Source organism: Agelaius tricolor, unplaced genomic scaffold (genome assembly GCF_023055355.1).
Source record: "Agelaius tricolor isolate 1412-34295 unplaced genomic scaffold, bAgeTri1.0.p SCAF_3, whole genome shotgun sequence".
Taxonomy (NCBI): Eukaryota; Metazoa; Chordata; class Aves; order Passeriformes; family Icteridae; genus Agelaius; species Agelaius tricolor.
This window is the reverse complement of record NW_027269263.1, coordinates 4,193,121-4,212,418: the sequence shown is the minus strand read 5'-3', so window position 1 is coordinate 4,212,418 and position 19,298 is coordinate 4,193,121. Positions and strand designations below refer to the sequence as shown.

Here is a 19,298-nt window from a genome sequence, read left to right as displayed (position 1 = left end):
ACATTTAGTCATTCTAAATTACACTGTTACTTCAGAATTTACCCTTGTCTTCCTTCTCTGACTGCTCTTCTATTAGCTTGTTATCTTCCCTCACTTGATTTATGTCATTTATTTTTAATTTGTAATCTTATGGGAATGCATAATGTATTTTAAAGTTAAACAGTCCACTTCTGGTCTCTGTTAGAAATTAGAAGTAATAATTGCAACAATTTATATCCTTCTTCATGTGCAAATCTATTTCCTGAGTCTGGTTGAGAAAGCAATGGATATGGGAATTCTCTAAAATTGTTATATTTTGAAGTATTTTAAACTTTTGTATTTAATGGTTTGGGTGAGGATGAGAACAGTGTCATAGTTCTTAAATACTGGTTAAAATCACAAGTGTTATCTGTAAGTTACCCATAATGCCATGACATCACTCATTTTTATTTGTCCATGAAATTGCTAATATTAATTACAATACATGCTATCAATCAGGAACATTAATAACTCCTAACTTGAAATGAGATATAAAAGGAAAAACACTGATTTCAGGACATCATCCAGCATTTTGTGTGTGTGTGGTGTGTCAGAAAATGAGAGTGGTCTCATTAGAAGCAGTCCCTACAAGCAGAAGGTACAACCCCAAGCTGTTCCCTTGTTTTCTCAAGGCCAGCTCACCTCTCCTCTTGTTTTTCTCTTAGCAGTAAATTCTGTTACTCTGGGCCTTGCTCAGACAGCCTGGTCCTTGTGACAGCTTTGTGCAGCATCTCCTGATGATGAGCTCCTGCTGTGGATTCTGCTTGGCTTTATATCTCTTTTCAAGTTAGGAATAGTTAATCATGGATAGTATATATTTTAATTAAAATTAGTAATTCCATGTACAAATAAAAATGGGCAATGTGCATTGTAAATATTTTTTAAAAAGACAAGACTGTTTCATTTGAAATCTTACTTTAATTTTTAAATGCATATGTTTTAAGTATTTTGAAAGAGCTAACATAAACTCCAAATTTCCAGATAGAGCAAAAATATTTAATGGTTTACATTAAAAATTTTTCTTGTTTTGTTTCTGAAATTTGTCAGACTGGATTTCCATACTCATGGCCCTTTCTTTTGGCTCCTTTATGGGTACATGGTTGAGAAATAAAGGTTTATATGTAATTAGCTCTCACTGCATCAAACACATGTATTTTCACTGGTTTGTCTGGATAGATGCAAAAGCTCTTGACCATTGACCTGAGCTCCAGTGAAGTTTAACAGAAGACAAAACAAAGGTTTAGATTAAATCAGTGTAATCTCTTATTGGTGCTTACTTGTGTTACTTTAAGCTCTAAATGTATTTTTCAGACTAACCATAACCTGATACAGTAACACTTGAACTTTGGAAAAACATAATTTTATATCCCAGTATTGTATCCTTATAGAAGTTCTCCACTAACTTTCTTTTTGTGCTGCTCTACAAGCTCTTCATATTCTGTATTCAGGTTTACTGTCCATAGTCCAAGATGAGATACCAGCTTATCTGTGTTTGCCCTTTTTCATCAGTGTTTCTGTGGGATTGTTAATGAGGCAAAAATCACACTGGGGAGTATAAATAAGTTTTAAAGAATCTCAGTTTAATTATGCTTTTTTTGCATTATGGGAAAAGCAGAGGCCATGAAGGTTCTGCAGAGCAGCAGCACAGTTCACCCAGTTTGCATATATAACCATAGCATCCTATTTCTTAACCATGCAGTTATCTTCTTATGAATCATTCATGTGACTCTGAATGTCTACTAATCTTTAAATAAGTTCTGATATATCTTGGAACAGAGAAGCTAAATTAATGGTGAATTGTTAGGGATTTTTTTAAGTATAAATGGAAAATTATTCCTATCATGACTTGCTCTAAACACAGGAAGGAAGGCAGCAGTGCTGAAAAGTGTCTGAATCTATTGCAGATTAGCTGCAAGCTTTCTCTCCCCTGAGATGTTGAAGGCCATTTCTGTTGTTCTGTCCAAAGATAAATACTATTAAGCACTTCTGGAGTCCTTGCTGTCCTTTCCTTTCTGAACTGTCTATTCTTACTTGTCATCAACTAGACAAAAAACATATCTGGCTTTGCCTTCTCATTTTTGGTCGTTTCTTTGGGGCAAGAATGTGAATCTCCCCATATCCTCAACTGGAAATGCCAGCAAAAAAGGATTGTTCACATTTCTTTATTTCCATAGAAAAAATGGCAGGGGGAGGATAACACCATGTCAGCTTGCAGTCACAAGAAAAAAAATCTAGGAAACCAGGAGCTAGAACTGGAAAAATCTAGGAAACCAGGAGCAGATATTAATACTTTCAGAGAAGCTTCCCTAAAATTTGGACTTTGAAACATGCAGGTGAATCCAGTTATGGCACTGGGAACTGGATGTTCCCCTGGGTGGATGGAGGGCTGGCACGTGCTGCTCCCACTGCTGCCGAGAGCAGTGACGTCAATGGAGATGATATCCCTGCTCTAGAAATGCTCAAACCAGCCATAGAGTCAATCAAGATGTCTTTGTTGAAGCAGGAATCACAGTATTAAATCTTGCTGTTCTGAAGCTAGCAGACTCAACTCAAGGCTATCATTGCTATTTTTCCAAAGACATTTCATCACAGACATCTGCCAGCCAGCTGTGTAGACTTTCTGTCTGTGCTAATTTGTAAAGTATTGTTGCTGGCCTTCAGCATTCAGAGCCATCTCCTTTTGGGCTCTTCGTGGTCAAAAACTCTCTTCTTGGAAATATTTTCTTCCTCTGGTTAAGTTGGTTGCTTTTGTTTGGTTGCATTTGATTTATTAGCTTTGGCATCAGCTTCTTTTGTTGGGCTTATCTTGATTTTATAAGGCATCTTATAAATACATAAATGTTGACTAGTAGAACAAGGAACTGAGACTTCACTGATGTTGCAGTATTGCCCCACTGAAGACAACATCCTGCAGGATTCTCCTTTGTCCACCAACCCTCTTTCAGTTTTGAAGTTCAATCTCTTGCAGGTGCTTTAATATTTCATTAATTTAATTGCTTTGTCCTTCACCTGGAGGATTTGGCTGAAAGGCCAGGAAGAGGAGTGCTGGCTGGGCAGGTGGTGGTGGTGCAGGACCTCTGCTTTCCCTGCTAACACTGCCCTCTCCTGGTTCTCCTGCTGTGGACTGAGAGCTCAGGACCCGTGCAGGTGCCAGATAAGGAGAATGATAACGCTGGCTGTTTCTCCTGTTGCTTGCTCTCTCCCAGCTCCATGGCCTCCCATCTTTCTGATGGATGGCACCATGCAATCTTTGTGCTGGCCCAAGAAGCACAAGGCAACCCTGTCTCAGAGTTGTAGGCTCAGAGCATTCCCAGGAATGCACCAGGGGTGGGGTGGTTGCTGTACCTGGGCCCACCTGGGATCTCACCAGGCTTGCAACCCCAGCCTCAGAAGCAGTCCCTGAATCCCTGAATCCTGGCTTTTAATATCCAGCACCACTCCTGGCTGCTTGTTCTGCCTCTCTCAGTTCTGTTTGCTGACTGGACTTTCCATCCATGGTAAGTTCTTGACTAATGCCTCTGCCAGGCTGCTGGAACCAGGCTGATCAGCCATCCACAGCCTGCCATTCCTGAGCCATTATGGGTTACTGCTGAGCCCCCCCTTTCTCCCCCAGAGCCCTGCCTGAGCCCAGAGTGCTCCTTTCCCTCTCTTTTCCCCATTCCCAGCTCATGTCACTCCACAGAGCAGGATCAGGTTGCCTTTGCATTGTGATTCTTGGCAGGAGCCCCTCTCGGGTTCCTATGGCTGTTGTGTGAGTGCAGCAGCCAGTAGGAACAAAGCACATAAGGACACATTAAACCAACATTCAGCATGCAAAGCCCCAATAATTTACTATATGCTACCCTGCCTAGGAAAGGGAACAGTGTAGCACATTTGCCCTTTTAATTTCCTTTCTCACACTTTTGTCTACAGAAGCCTGCACTGTAACTTTCTTGAAAAGCATTTTTATTTATTCCATAGTCATTCTTAGGCTGTTTGTTTTAAAGCAGTGTTTCTTGCAGAAACAATCTGCTGTGCTTTGCTTGATACCATCACTAAACAGAGACAGGCTGTTGTATCTGATTAGAATTTTAATTGTAGAAATCTAACCTTTGCCACTTCATCGTGCTCTTAAAGTGGTAAAATGATCCCTGCTGTGCTGCTGCCTGATAATTCTCTTTTTTTAAAACCTGCATTGAGCAGTGTTACACAAGTGCCAAACTCAGATCAACAAATTTGTATACTGATGAACAGTTATCCCTTCAGGCATGAAAAATGCCAGTTTGACATTCTTTCCATGTCTTGTATTAACATAGTAGAGTTCCAATAAAAATACTAATCACTTTGAAATAAGAAATGTTACAGAACTGTCAGATATTAATTTTTTTTAAACCACACAATTTAAAAGAAGGTTCAAATAAGATAAGATGGTTGCTCACAGCAGCTCAGAGTGACAAAGAATTTTGGCTTCAGAAGCTGGAAATAAGCTTCAGAATCCATCTTAAGTGGATGTACCTGCTACATATATGGTTGTCTTATATTCATAGAGAATATACTTCATTAGAAGAAAATCCTATCTCTAAAAAATTGAAAGAGCTTCTTTGGTATATAGCACAGGGCAGGGCTGTCTGCTTGAGAGCTTATCCAGCCTATCTATCCATATCATCTGACCTAGTAAGGGATGCTGCTTCTCCTTGTTCTCTGAGGTCCTTAGACCACTGTGAGTACAGTAATCCCTATAATGCTTGCACAAATTACAGCCTTCCTTGGGATTTTGCACAGTTCACAGGCCAGCATGGACTTTATCAGTTGCTGGGCAGCCAAGCAGGTTACTGAAGGCAGATGTTTCCTGCTCTTTATTAAGACTCTGAGGGCCCCTAAATCTGGCAATGGCATTAGGCTCAAAGCTAAAAGCTGTGTTTGCATATGTTGTGTGACATGGTTTGGGACACCACTTGTTGGAGAAACTGTTTATAAACTGTAGACAGAGTGAATAATATAAAGTTTGAAATTCTGTGTCCTGTTCTGAGCCAATTATAGGGATCTGAAGAACGAATGACCCAACAGGAAATGCAGAGTTAGTAAACAAAAATCGTGTATGTTCCACTGCAATTGTGCGTAGTCATCTTCTGAGTTAGGAAAGAGAGTTCCTGAAAAGTAGTAATTCCTTGGGAAAAATAGAATTCTAGTTAACTTTGGGTGCATTTTGTATAATTATGTGACATTCCTATTGAATTTCAGATCAGGAATATTTCTCAAGTAATGACCTGTGAAACATCCCATTGTTCATGAATAAAAGTCAAGCTATTTAAAGCAGTAGACTGGCAAGCTGTTGTATTGCTCCTGCAATATGGTTGCCTTCAGAAAAACATTCTACAGAGGAAGTTTTTCTTACATTTATCATAGAAACATGTATTCAGGAGTAGTTAAGTCATGTGGACACCGTATTTACTGGGAAGGTGACAAACCTGGTCCTGTAGAATGAAAAAGTGATATAAATAAATTCAGGTATAGTTAAGTCATGCGGACATGGTCTTTACTGGGAAGGTGACAAGCCTGGTCCTGTAGAATGAAAAAGTGAAATAAAGAGGATGGAGAGCATTCCATTCCAGGTGACAGGGCCACCAAGGGAAGATGCAGGTGCTGGAAGTGCCCAGCGTGTCACCTTATTGTATTTGTGTTTCCCCCAGATGAAGGAAGGAATGATCAATCTGACTCCATGTTCTCAGAAGGCTCATTTATTATTTTATGATACTATATTATATTAAAGAATACTAAACTAAACTATACTAAAGAATACAGAAAGGATACTTACAGAAGGCTAAAAAGATAATAATGAAAACTCTTGACTCTTTCCAGAGTCCCGACACAGCTTGGCCCTGATTGGCCAAAGAATGAAAACGCTCACACCAGAATCCAATGAAACAATCACCTGTTGGTAAACAATCTCCAAACACATTTTAAAGGAGCAAAACAGAGGAGAAGCAAATGAGATAATTGTTGTTTTCCTTTTTCTCTGAGGCTTCTCAGTTTCCCAGGAGAAAAATCCTGGGCGAAGGGATTTTTCAGAACATGTGAATGCCACATCACCTCTGTTAGTTCCCTTCCCAAAGTGGTGGTGTGGCAGGGCTGTCACACAGTGAGCTCATTTCAGAGCAGGGGCTGACCATGTTTCTCTGTGTCCTTGCAGCTGCACAAGGAGCTGGAGAAGGGGGAGAGGGAGAGCGTGGAGCTGCAGGAGTTTGCCAACGCCATCCTGCAGCAGATCGCGGATCACTGCCCCGACATCCTGGAGCAGGTCGTCAACGCCCTCGAGGAGTCCTCGTGACCTTGGCCACCAGCCCACGGAGCAGCACACCAGTGGCCAAGGCCAGGCAGCCCACGGAGCCATGGGAGTGGAGAGCAGTGTGAAAGAACATGGAATAGAAACTTCTGGTGCACCTTTGACAAAGAAAACAAAGGCAAAGCAAAAAAAAAAGCCCCTTCTAAAAACTACATGCTCTCTAGGTTCTTCCAGTCTATGATTAATCAGCTGTTTTTGTATTCATCTTCTCACTGCCTTTCTACTTTAGAATCCAGTTCCCCATTGACTTTGTTGATGGTGACTTTTGGATACAGCTAAGCAGAGCTCTTCCAAGTCTACTGAGCAAAGAAGAGGGGATCCACTGAACACAAGCAGCTCTAGTTCTCCATGAGGTTGCAGAAGAGTAGCCCTCACCTTTCATTAATATATTGCTTTTTCCTTCTTGTCTTCTTTCCTCCTTCCTGTTTTTTATTTTCATGAAAGCTGAAAGCCTGAATTTCATAGTGCTAAAACCAAACCTGAGTGTGCTCTGATCATGGCTCGTGGCTGGCCAGCATCAGCTAGCTCAGGTCTTGCTGCCTGTCTCAATGCATCTTATGTTCTTCAATAACAGAGTGAGGAAAGGAAAGTTTCCCTCCTTGCTCCTGTTAGTCATTTCATCTAGCAGCTGGGAGAAAAGGTAGGCATACTGGTACTTTCTGTTTACTTAACTTGGAATTTTATTGTTCACTGGTCTGACTCTGAATTGCTAGGTGGGCCATTTTTTGAGGTAACTGTTTTCATATTTTGATTTTTGGTGGGTTTTAGATGAGGTTTCTCATCATAAGTCTGTGTCTCCTATGTTCTTACTTTATAGAGAGCTCTCTCCCTTTGAGCAGGTGTGGTCAACAGGTCAGTTCCCAGCTTTAACTTGTACAGTTTGTCCAGTTTTTCAGGCTATGACTTTGTGAACACTGACTGTCGTCAGAATAGTCTTAAGCATTCTGTAAATGAGAAATTTGCATCACTTAGCTTAAAAGTATAATTTTAAAACTAAGTTAGGTAAACGAGTAGCATATTTCTTACTATAATTATAATTTAATTTATTTTGGTTTAGCTTACATTGAGGAGGAATGAGTTTGAGTTCAGAGCAATAACCCTTATGAAGAGGAGCATCTCTGCTGGAGTTGGCACCCAGCTGAGTAGATAGGTGTAAAATCACAGCTTTACTTAAACCAGTGCAATTCTTCTGTGTATATGAGAGGCCTTAGTTTTATTCCCATCCACCTTTGACACTCGTTACAGCTCCTGCTGATAGGTAACATGACCTGAAATCCCAGATCAGTTTGTCTGCAGTTTGGTAGCAATGTCAGAAATCCTATTTTATGAGTAGGACTTGGGTGTTCATTCTTGGACTATGCATTAATGGGGAGACAGGTTTTTTCCTGGCTGCCAGTGGTTATGTGTGTCTGGGGGCATCTGGAGGACAGAGCCCTGTAACATGTCCCCATGTGCTCCTTAAAGGAGCTGCTCCCTTTGGCTGGCTCATGTTACCTCAGAGAGCAAGGGGAAAGCAAAAGGAGACCAAATAACACAGCAGTGGAAGATATCTTGGTTTTCTAGTCAATAGCTAATTATAGATCTTCTCACTAAACCTCCTATTCAGAGCCTGCAGTTTAATTCCATATAGCTTACTACATTGTGAGCTTAATCACTAAGCTGTTATGCTAAGGAAAATGTTCCAGGCCTTTTCAAGAAAGCTGCATTTCTTACATCTCTCAGATCCACAGCACAGCTGCCTGTATGTCTTTCACACCTTGTTTTTATCTTTAGAAGTGATCAGTTGCTTCCATCACAAAGGAGATCAGCAAAAGTTTGAATAAGGGAAGACGTACCTTTTCATTTTTTCCCAAACAAGCAGTGAAAATTGGGCAAAACTGCAACCTTATGTACCTGTAGACTCTATTTAAAATAAATCACATCCCCATTGATTCTACTGTAATAATTCAGCAGAAGGAGCCGCATTCATAGCCAGGGTGTCTAGGAAGAAGTCTCAAAAGAAGAGGCAAATCACTCCTTTTCCAATTCTTTTGGAATTACCAGTGCTTTGCAAATCAGGAGAGCTAACTTTAGTTCTTCCTGTAATAGCAGCCTGTGTCTGAAGCTTTTTTTGGTGTGGTGTGTGAGGGGAGCAATGGGAACCTGGATGTGTGGAAGGGGGGAATGCCGGAAGGGCAGCAGACAGTGACTGTACCACTGCTGGGCCCTGCCTCATCCCAGAGCCACCCCTTTGGTCCCATTCTTTGAGTCAGCACCATTCGATAGGAGCTGTTGTTTTGAAATCTTTCCTCTTGCATTTTCCTCATCACCCCTAATTACTCACTCAAGGAATTTAATGCCGCCTGTAAAAGCATCAGAGCCATCAGCCCGGCATCATCGGCCACCGCCGCCCCTCCTGACTCTCTCATTAACTTATATGGTCAAATCTCCAGCTGCCCTGGTTCCCTGCTGTAAAACAATCCTTCCTCTGTGAGAAGCTGTGGAATTTCCCTTATTGATGGTTCAAATGGCTCCTGCTTGTAAACCTCTTACTGAGATGTTCCTTGATAGCGTTTCTGCTGGAGGCAGGGGCAGGGGGAGGGGATGGAGTGAGGGGTGATCACTTCAGGCTGTTATTTCAATTCCCTGGCTTTACCGCATTGCCCACACATCGCAGGGCAGTGCTGCTGCTTCTTCAGCATCTCTAACTCAGCTTGTGGCTGCATTTCTGTGGCCCCAAGTGCCCCAGCCAAAGGCCTGGTGCTGTCAGGGCAGCGTGTGCAGGATCTGTGCATCAGCAGCCGGGTGAAGCTCGCTGTTTACACATCTCCTGGCCTCTTCCCAGGGAGGATTTGTCAAGCCTGGCTGGTTTTCACGCTGGCCATTTGGTCCTTTATCTGCCAGCCACACACCTGCTGTTCCTTCCATCCAAATTGTTGGGCCCTGGTGATTTTTCTCGTTAACCGCTGTTATCTCCTAGGTCTTGTAGGCTTCCCATCTTAAAGATTGATCTTAGACCTCTGTGAAGTGCACTCAGGGAGGGAGCAGATCTCATTTAGGAACAGTCTTGATCCAACTTGATCTCCATTGAACTATTTCAGGTAACCTCTCTGATCCTGTGTCAACAGAGATCCTGTGAATAGCTTGAGGAACTTTGGGGTTTGGGAGGTACTGCTGGCCACAATTTAATGCTGAATGTGACCACTGAAAGCTTTTTATTTTCACTCATATGGAGTGCCACACCATTGGCCTTAAGGCAACAAAGGGATTTTATTCTCACAACCCATCATGGAATTGCATATGAGGCACATGGGAGAAGGGCCACATGTGGCATACCCTGCAATGCTCATCCAGTTGCCTAACCCACCACTGCTCTTTTAAGATCTTATTCCCAAGTGTCAGCAGCCAGGCAGATGCAGACAGTTTCCTACCACAGTGGTCCTGCAGTGCAGCAGCTCTAGGAAATCAGGGCCCCTTCCCAGGGACCCTGGGGAAATTTGCTTTTTCTTCTCCTGTTGAATGAAGTTTCATTTGCTACAGGAGCTGTGAAAGTTTTAACTGCTTTAATATTACTTTTTTTTCTCCTGAGCTGTCATTTGCAGAGAAACTGAGAGATGTAAAGACTCAGGAGCTGTTTGTAGAAAATTAAGTAGATCATTTTGGCAGGGCTTGGGCTAAAAAATAACTGAAGCCTCTGAAGCCCACGTACCCTGTAAAAGCTGACACTGCAACCACACTTGTTCATGATACCCACAAGCCCAAGTCCATACTTTCCTCTGAATCCAACCTCATGTAAAACACTACAAGGACATAACACTAGAATTGCAGGGTGAGGACATGAGCACTGTTTGCCACTGGAAGAAGAATTACCTGGCATGCTCCCCAACGAAGCTCTAGGCTTCTCTAAGTATTCTCTCTCGTGTTGACTGCCTTTAACCAGCTTTCACTCCAGAAAATGCCAAACCCTCTTTGGAATACCCAGTTTTTGCCAAGTCCTGGGGACGGAAGGTGAAGGTCCAACGTGATGCGCGGAACCACGTGCGCCGTTTCTCGTTGCATGGCTGGAAAATGCCTTCTCTGGAAAACTTCCTGGTACTTCAGGGCTCTGAAATTTGCACAAGGGAGCATAAATGTCATAAATCTTGTAGAGATAACCCTGGTTGTTGAACCAAAGGGGCACCTCTTTTTGTTTGCTCTGTAATTCCCATCTGTTCTGCTGCTAGTGCTCAATTTGTTGGGAAATTTTTACATCTGATGAGGGGTGACAGGGTTGAGTCCCCACTCCTGTACTAATTGCCAATTGCTGCCACTGCAGGGGTCTTTACAAAGGATGTGGAGTCATTCACTGAGACCATTTTAAAGCAAAAATGTCGTTACATACAAAAATGTGTATATCCTTGAAATTATTCCAGTGAAATGCTAAAGGGAAAGAGTACAACCAAGGCATCTGATACTGAAAGGAAGCTTCTCCTCAGCTCAACATCCCCACTGGAAGAGGGACCTGAAGAGGCCGTGGAAGGCTCTGGAAAACCAACACTGCCCCAGCAGAGCCGTGAGGAGGGCCGGGCGCGGGGCATTGGGGACGTCGTGCCTGGCAAGGCCAACTCTGCTGACCCCTCTCATCTGTGTGGTGAGGAAGAGGAGTGTCAGGGGGTTTTTTAAAGCAAAACGATGTTTTTAATTGTTTTTTTCACATAAATGGAAGGAACCTTACGCAACAGCAGATCCTTCTGAACAAAATGGCTGTATCCGCTGACTATTTTTAAAACGAAGAAAAAAAAAAGAGAAAAACTGTTTCAAAACTTTTTAGTGTCAAAAGCATAAACTCAGAAATCCTGACTTTTTCCAGTGTGTGTGGTGAGTGCTGTAACCCTGTCATCAGTATCTCCCCTGACTTTTTCAGGGGTGTTTTTTTCCTGTTTTGTTTTCTGCTTGTCGATATTGTCTGTGTGGTCCTAAGGCTGGGGCAGTTACCAACAATGTGTGTCTATTGTCGGTTTGAAACAAAAGATAGTAGTAGAACTGAAAAAGATGTGTTTTTAAAAATATATAAAAATAAATTTCATTAAAAGGAATTCAAGTAAAGAAGCAACAAAGCCATGACTCCTCCTCTCGGGATTGTACGGAAAAGGATATGTGGGCTTATAATTATAACCAGTTGCCTTTCACAGGCTTTTGAGGTCCAAGGCAGCTTGGCCTCTTAGGAAATGTTACAAACCCTGTATAAGTTCCTGCTTTCCCAGGTTTATACTGTACGTGTGTAAGACAGAAATGGGCAGAATGAAACAGTATTTTGGAAGTCAGTCTTTTCTGATAACAGTCATCAACACCAGGTGTCCCCTAAGATGGGAACCACTGATGTGAATGGGCCAAAAGCTTTGGCCAAATTTTCTGTTTTCTCCATCCCACCCCTTGATGCCAGGGACGTGAGCAAGTCCAGATCAGGTAGTGCAGGTAGTTGTGTGTAGGTTCATTATCAAAGTTGTATTTCCTTGCCTCTGGTGTTGGTCACGTACCCAAGCGCGTTATGGGGCAGGAAAGGACCAGCAGCCACTTTCTGCTCTGGTTGCATCACAGACTTGCATTGCTTGAAAGGAACAACATGAGACTAAACTGGTGTGTAAGGTTAACAGAAAAAACCCTGACAGATCACTTTACCTATGAACACAGGTAAAGAATTTCATTAAGTGAATGTATTTTTATTATCCAACTTAACCATATGCTGTTTGTCCCCATTTTGCAAGCTTAGTTCCGATCTTGAAAATCAAGTCAGTGTTATTTGCTGTTAAGTAGGTATTTCCCATTAGGCTCTTGGTGCTTTGGTAAGGCTTTTTGTTCAAAACACTGGTTTCTTTCACTTGGAAACTGGCAAAAAATGGATCTATTGGTCATGTATACTCTTATTTGTTATAAAATGTGCTTATCTTAAAAATCAAATTTGAGGCCAAATTTTAAAAGTAGACATTGTTCCTTATTTCTGCCCCATCTTCCCAGCTCTCTGTGGACAAGGCCAAGTCCTCCTTCCCTCCCTGCCCAGGGGTGGCTGCGTTTGGCCCCTCACTACACACTCATTACAGTATAACTGGGGAGGCTTTAGTGTAAGATGCCTTTTTATTTGTCCAGATGCTGGAGGAGGACGAATCCAATGGGACCACAAACAGGGGAGTAACTTCTGTGCTAGCCCAACATGCTGCTCCAAGCCCACTAGAACAGTATATTGCCGTTTCCTTCCGAGGCAGCAAATGAGGAGAGCTGCACACCAAGGTCACAAATCATCTGTGGAGTCGAATTCTGTGGGATGCCCCATCCACTCCACAGACACAGATCCCTCATTTGCTTTGGGAGAGACGTGTTGCACTTTAGTGGAGGGGGAGGCAGGCTTTAGGGATGGGATCTAGTGTGCTTGAATTCCTTTTGGAAGTGACAGCAGCGGGAGACATTGGTGTCCGTGATGCAAAGCGCGCACGCTGCCTTCAACTCGTATGTGTTTTATTGCTGGAGTCATGTTACTGACAGGATAATGAAATTGCAAAGAAAATGTGTTATATTCAACTTTGCCTTGATAATATAAACACTTTGTTCATTTTTTTTCTTCTTTTTTTATTCACAGACTAAGTTCATCAGGAAATTATAAAATTATTTAAAAATTCCGCGCCCTGTCTTTATTTCAGTGTGTGTTGCTTGGTGTCCTCTCCTGAGTGCCCAGGATGGGAGGGCAGGTAGGCTGCAGGGCTGTTCCCTGACACCAGGCTTGAGGTCCCAGTTGTTGCCCACCTGCAGCAGTGGGACAAACCTGCTGGGGTTTGGCTGCACAACGTGCCTGGGAATGCTCATGGACACAGCTGGGGCTGCCTACAAGGTGAAGGTGAGCAACTGGCAATCCCAGGGGTGTCCCAGATAACCTCACAGGTCAGGTGAGTGGAGATAAAATAGCTGCTGTTACAGTCAGCTGTCCCCTTTGTCTCTCCTGCCTGTTTCCCAAGTCAGTGACTTAACTGTTGCTAATGGGTGACTGAATTCCAGATGTGCATCCCATGTGTTGCGTCAGTGTCGGGATCACATCTTCCACAGCAACGTGGCTGGAAAGCCTTGCTGTGGGAAGGCAAGTAAGACTGTCCTATTGAACATGTTCCTGGTGAAACCTGGATGTGGGTCCTGTCCCTCAGGAGCAGAGGAGAGTCATGGCTTTGTGGCATAGGATGAGCTGTGCTCTCTGCAGGGCTGGTGGAAATGGGCTCTACCCAGTGTCCAGTCTCCAGACGTGTTCTGATGACATGAGAAATGCCTTAGAAATGTCAGTGTAAAAATCTCATTTTTCTGGGGTTTTTTGACTGTTCTAAAGAGAATAGCATTGCAACACTGGGTCCCACTGGTAGAACAATGTTCTATGCTAAACACACTCCACCAGATTCTCCGCAGCTATCCTGAAGCCCTGACAGCACAGACCTCCCCAAGGTGGGACACTTTCTAACCAATTTCTCTCCATTTCTTTCTCCCTTTGTCTGTCTGTACAGTCAGTTTTTCTCTGTGCTTTCTTGCTGGCCTTGTCCCTTCTGATTTTCCTCGATTCATCATTTCATGAGGCTCTTGAGGTCCTGACTTGTTTCAATACAAGTGACTGCATGTGTAACAGGAACAGGCATCCTGATCTCAGTGCCTGGACATTCCCTTCCCTTTGCTGATTGGATTTCAATCAGGCATGTAAAGCAGTGTGTGGAAAAAGGATGCGTGGGGATTAAGGGTCTCAGGAGCTTTGACAGAAAGAGTCCATCAGCCCCTTGGTTCCCAGTCTGGTTTATGTTTGCTCAGGCGTCTTTGGCTGGGAAGGGGATTCGTGATTCCTGTCAGGCCAGGGTGTGCCTGGCTTCTGCAGCACGGTCCAGATCAGCTGAATGAAACCACATGCCACATGAATTTAACCAGTTACTGCACAGCAAGGTACCCATCAGTCTGATAAATGGCACAAACGCCACTTCTGGAGGACTTGTCCTTCTGAAAGGAGTAGTGAAAGGGCAGGAGTCCGAGTCAGCAGCAGCAGGGCAGCACATCTGCAGGGAGAGCAGAGCTGAGCTAAGGTCTGCAGCCCTGGCTCTGCTGCTTGGTGAGTTGCAGGGCCATGTCCCCGCAGGCTGACTCATGTTTTGGATGGCCCATAACAATAACACTGTTCGTGCTGAAAAGAGAGGATGCAAATGCCTTTTGTGCCTTATCAGGTTACATTTCATGCATTGTGCAGTAAAAGACGAGGCATCTGAACAGAATTGTCTGTGTTGACTGCAGCTACTGTGACACTGAACAGGGCAAGGGAGCAGTGGAAACAGCAAATTGTCAGCCCTGGGATCAAGCACACACAGATTTGAAACATTTTCCTTTGCAGATAGGTTTGTAGGGGTGTGCACAGCCCCTGTGTTGCCCTGGTTCCTGATTAAACATGGGCCTACTGCAGTGCTCCAACAAGGATGGCTTGGGAAAACCTGCTTTTCTAAATCACACCAGTCAGGGAGACTGCAGAAACCACATCTGCAATCCACTGGGAGAAGCTACATATTTAGGATCTCCTATTTCTGACAGGATCTGCTGTGCTTGTGCTGCAGATGGCTTTTGCTTGTGTGGATTGAAGCTGTAGGGGGGCATCAGCCACTCCAAGATTACCCCCAAACAGTAATTAAAGCCAATTGCCCATGCTAATGATCTGTATGTGACTAGTGACCTTTAGACTGGGATTTTGAGACATCAAGTAGGTCTTCTCCACTGGGCTTCAGGATGTTTAGAAATCTCAGGCAAATAGCCAAAGTCCTCTTTCTTTAATGTCTTTAAAAACCCTCAAGCTCAAGTAGGGCATATACCCTGGGAAACTAAATGTTTTGTAGGTGGATGTACTGAAATTAGGTGTAAGCAACTTTTTTGCATATCAAGCAAACAGAGCCATACAGGTTGTGTTGGTAGACCTTATTTCTGAATATCCTGGTGATGTATCATAAAACTTAAGTGGAACAGCTGGGACCAGCTTGGGTGTAGCTGTGGGGTTACAGCAAGTGATTCTCAGGGCGTGGGCTTTGAGTCCATCTGGTTTTAAGGACATGAGCAGTAGCTTTTCCCACTGTTTACAATGGTAAGCATTAAAGCTGTTCTAGAAGGTTGACTAAGAAGTTAAATATTTAGGCCCAGGTACTCCAGCCCATTTGTATGAAGTTATAGCTTACTTCAGTGGGAATTCAGTTCCAAAAATGTCTATGGACACAAATCTCATGACAAGGCAAGTTAAAAAAACCTTTGGCTTCTTTATGTATTGCTAAAAGGGATGGGTGGCTGCTGTAGCTGAAAACCCATCCTAGAAGGATTTTTGTTCAGCTTGAGTAAACCCTTCATTTTCTGTAAGGGCACACCATTTTGGGGAACCACAAGTCTTGGAATGTATATGAACGCTCTTAACCTTTCTTATATAATGCACAGAAGCTGGTTTTAGCTCTGAGCAGTGTATCCTCTTGTAGCCCAGTGCACTGAAGGAAGTGCACACATGGATATATGTGTCTGTGCCCATCTGTGTGATCATATATAAATCTGGGAACCACGCTTCAAGAATGCCAAAGCTGCAATGGCACAGGTCTGGAAAATAGAAAATCTACATGACTTCATGCCTAATATGCCCATGATGCAATTTTCAGTAAGGTATTTATGTAACTATTTTTTTGCTTGATGCTTCCTTCATTAAGTGGGCAGGATGAATTGATTTCTTTGAACTGGTAATTGTCCAAACCCTACCACTGCTGCCATCCAAGACCACCAGTTCTCTGTCTCAAGCCTCTCATTACTTTGGTTCTTTAAATAATTCCTCATGCTAGTGGTAGCTTAGACATTAGGAGGGCTGTTCCTGTTTGTGCTGTTGCTCCCTGAGCATTCCAGCACTTCCCCATGCCCATATCTCTGACCTGTAATTGCCCTCACTTATTTCTGGTGGGTTTGATAACCCAACTCTCCACCTAGCAAAGAGGAGTTCTGTTTCTTCAGCCACAGAGCTGAGCTTTCACTGTGATCACACACCGTGGCCTGCCTGAGGCTTGTCAGGAATTCTTGGAGATATGATTTGACATTAAAGTGGAGGTAAATGGATGTCCTTCCTCTGTTCTTATTGTCTACAAAGCACATTGACTTTCCCAGCCAGGTCATTCCTGGCAGCAACACAAGCCCTTCTCAAAGTCCCATATGAAATATTTGAGACTACCTGGCAGCTGAAGTGACTAGCACATCACAGAAGGGGCACATCTTTGCAGACACTTGTAGGATGCAGTTGCAAAGAGCTCCAAAATGCTCCATCAGATACTCAGTGACCAGAGAATGTGCAGTACGTGCACATGGGATTTACAGGCTGAGTGCAAAGTGCAGAAGGAGGTAAATTTAATTTCAGCATCTCATTTTTTTAGTCCCCACATTACTTCAATCAGCCGTTCATGCCGCTCATCTATGATTTAATTAATTTAGCATTAATAGTTACTATGAGTGTGATGGTGGTGGTAGTCATGGAAGTTTGAGAAAGCTCCTTCTATGGATATTTTGAACGGTTGCCATTTTGGCTGATATCCTTCATTATAAAGTAGCATATTTTGGATTCAGGTCTGTTCTCCCAATCCAGGTGGTGACTTTGTCAGGTGGTTCTCAGAGAGAGCCCGGGCTCAGCAGCAGGAGCAGCCAGGGAGCTTCCACTCAGGCTCATGGCACCCACCAAAGCCAGGCAGGTTCAGCTGTAGCACAGCATCACAAATGAGTGTCTGCATTGCTGCTCTCTCACCCAATCTGATGCCTGAGTGACTCCTCAATAATTTTGACTCTACCAAGGAGTTTATTTGGGGAGCTACTCTCTTGTGTATAAATCCATGAGAACAACACTTTGCCAGATGGTGGATATGGAGATGTTGGAGATGTGGTGCACCCAATGCAATGGCAGCCCTTGCAGTCTGCCCCAGCAGCCCAAGCCAAGCTCAGTAACTTCAAGGTGCCAGGGAAAAGCTGCTCTTCACCCTTATGGCTGGAGGCCCTAATTCCCCCTTTAGTTGTGCTGCCCCTCAGAGCCCCCCTCGGCTCCCCTGCTGGGGGAAAACCTCTTTTTAACAGTTCTGTGCCAGGATTGAGAGATGCACGGGACCTTTTTCGTTCTTCAAGTTGCTGTTTATTTTTATCTTACCAGAAGTTCAGCACACCGTCTGCAGCAGACTTAGCACACAAGAAAGTACAGCAAAAATGGTTCTTTAAAGCTGTTTTATCCAATTAACTCTTAGAACATATTGTATTTCTGCCTTTCTACCAGTAACTAATCCTTTGTCTGTCCCTGTAACCTCTGCACTGAGGCTTCCCACAACCAATCACCCTGTGCCACCAACACTGCAGGAAATGGAGTAGATGAAGAAGAAGCTCAAGATCCTCCCTCTTGTCTCCTATCTACCTCTATACTAAAATCCCAAACCCCTAAATTTCTCACCCTGTTACAAACTACACTATTCTCTATTATCTATTTCACACACTTGTAGACCCCAATCCTTCCCAAAGTCTTGGAAGCTTTCTCCATGGGCAAAGGTTAAAGGCAGTTCTTCCCTGGGAGTCAGGACCCCTCAGAGAAATATTCCCTGGGCCCTGGGTTCTAGCATTTAGTTAATGTTGGAAGTCCCATTTGGTTAATGAAGTGAATGGAACATTTAGTTAATGAAGTGATGACTCCTGACAACAGGAGTGGTAACACAATGGTTTGTGCTCATCTGTCAGAGCAGCAGATCAAAGCCACTTGTGGAGCTGCAGACTAATATCACCATGGATGACCCAGAGGCTTCCTCTGTGTGAGTGACAGACAGACAGACAGACAGGACCATGACTTCATGGTGAAACCAGTCCTGGGTCTGTGCAGCAAGGTGAGCCAGCCTAACGCTGAGCCAGAGCTTTCCTCTGCTGTGACAGGGGCTCGAGAGGGTGACAAAGCCAGCTCTGCCTGCCTTTGTTTTCCTGCTCAGAGCCCTTGTTCAGCACAGCTCCGCTGCCGCTGCTCATGGCTGGGTGTGCAATCTGCAGATGATATCTGGGCAAGTTCAGGCAGGATGGAGCTGTGTGGCTGTGGGTGTGCTGCAGCCTGGCACTGCACAGCACAGAGGGTGTCACAGGTCACTGGGGAGGGTGTGTGGACGTGTGAAGAGTCAGTGACAGCCACCATTTCATGGCCAGCTTGGAGCCAAACCTGATCTGCTCTGGGCTGTCCAGGTGTCCTGAAGCACACCCACACTGCAGCCCCAACGCCATTAACTGCTAACACCTTCTCAGCGGGGAAGAGCTGAGGAAATATAAGAAAATACAGAGCAAATCAGCCAAAGACTGAAAATACAGAGCAAATCAGCCAAATATAAGAAAATACAGAGCAAATCAGCCAAAGACGTGTCAAAGGCCAGCTCCCCCTGCTCTGTCAGCGTGTGCCAGCTGCACTTCTGGCCTCTAAATGGAGCTCTGATGCCTCTGATGATGGGGTTTAGGTGCCACGTGCTTGGGAAGGTTCCCATAACTCACCACAATGATGTGGTGCCCCCTAAAACCCCATTTTATATCCTCATGAAGGTCCACAAGAGGCAGGTGTGGGCCCTCTGAACCTCACAAAAGCTTATTGGCCCTCCACAGATCTCTGTGCCTGATGTTATTCATGCTGTTATAAAAGGGATTATATACAAGCTGTGTCTTGAAGGGTGTCAACACAAGGTTACAATCTTCCATGACATTTGGATCTTCCAAACACAGCCCCTGAAGCCCTGTGATGGAAAGGGGGTTCTCATCTGCATTTACCTAAAAAAGAAACCCAAAAAAGAGAATTCCAGCTCTGATTGCTGGAGGGAAACATAGAAAAATGTAGCTTCAGTGAACAGCAAATGCTCAGAAACAAGAATCAAATCCACAAAAAAGATCCTCCCAGACAACACCTTTGGAAGCTGAGATGAGACAGGAATCCCCCTGA

The 19,298-nt window shown here is 43.8% G+C and overlaps 1 protein-coding gene across 9 annotated transcripts in view; it reads left to right on the top strand.

The window, feature by feature from the left end:
• Window positions 1-12,969, top strand: part of ERC1 (ELKS/RAB6-interacting/CAST family member 1) — a 276,731-nt gene extending 263,762 nt beyond the window's left edge. For all 9 annotated transcript variants that reach the window (XM_071422212.1, XM_071422219.1, XM_071422217.1 and 6 more), the window contains one exon: window positions 6,188-12,969. In XM_071422212.1, coding sequence (XP_071278313.1) covers window positions 6,188-6,325 — 138 coding nt within the window. In that variant the 3' untranslated portion in view covers window positions 6,326-12,969. The remainder of the gene's footprint in view (window positions 1-6,187) is intronic.
• Window positions 12,970-19,298: the final 6,329 nt, after the last annotated feature.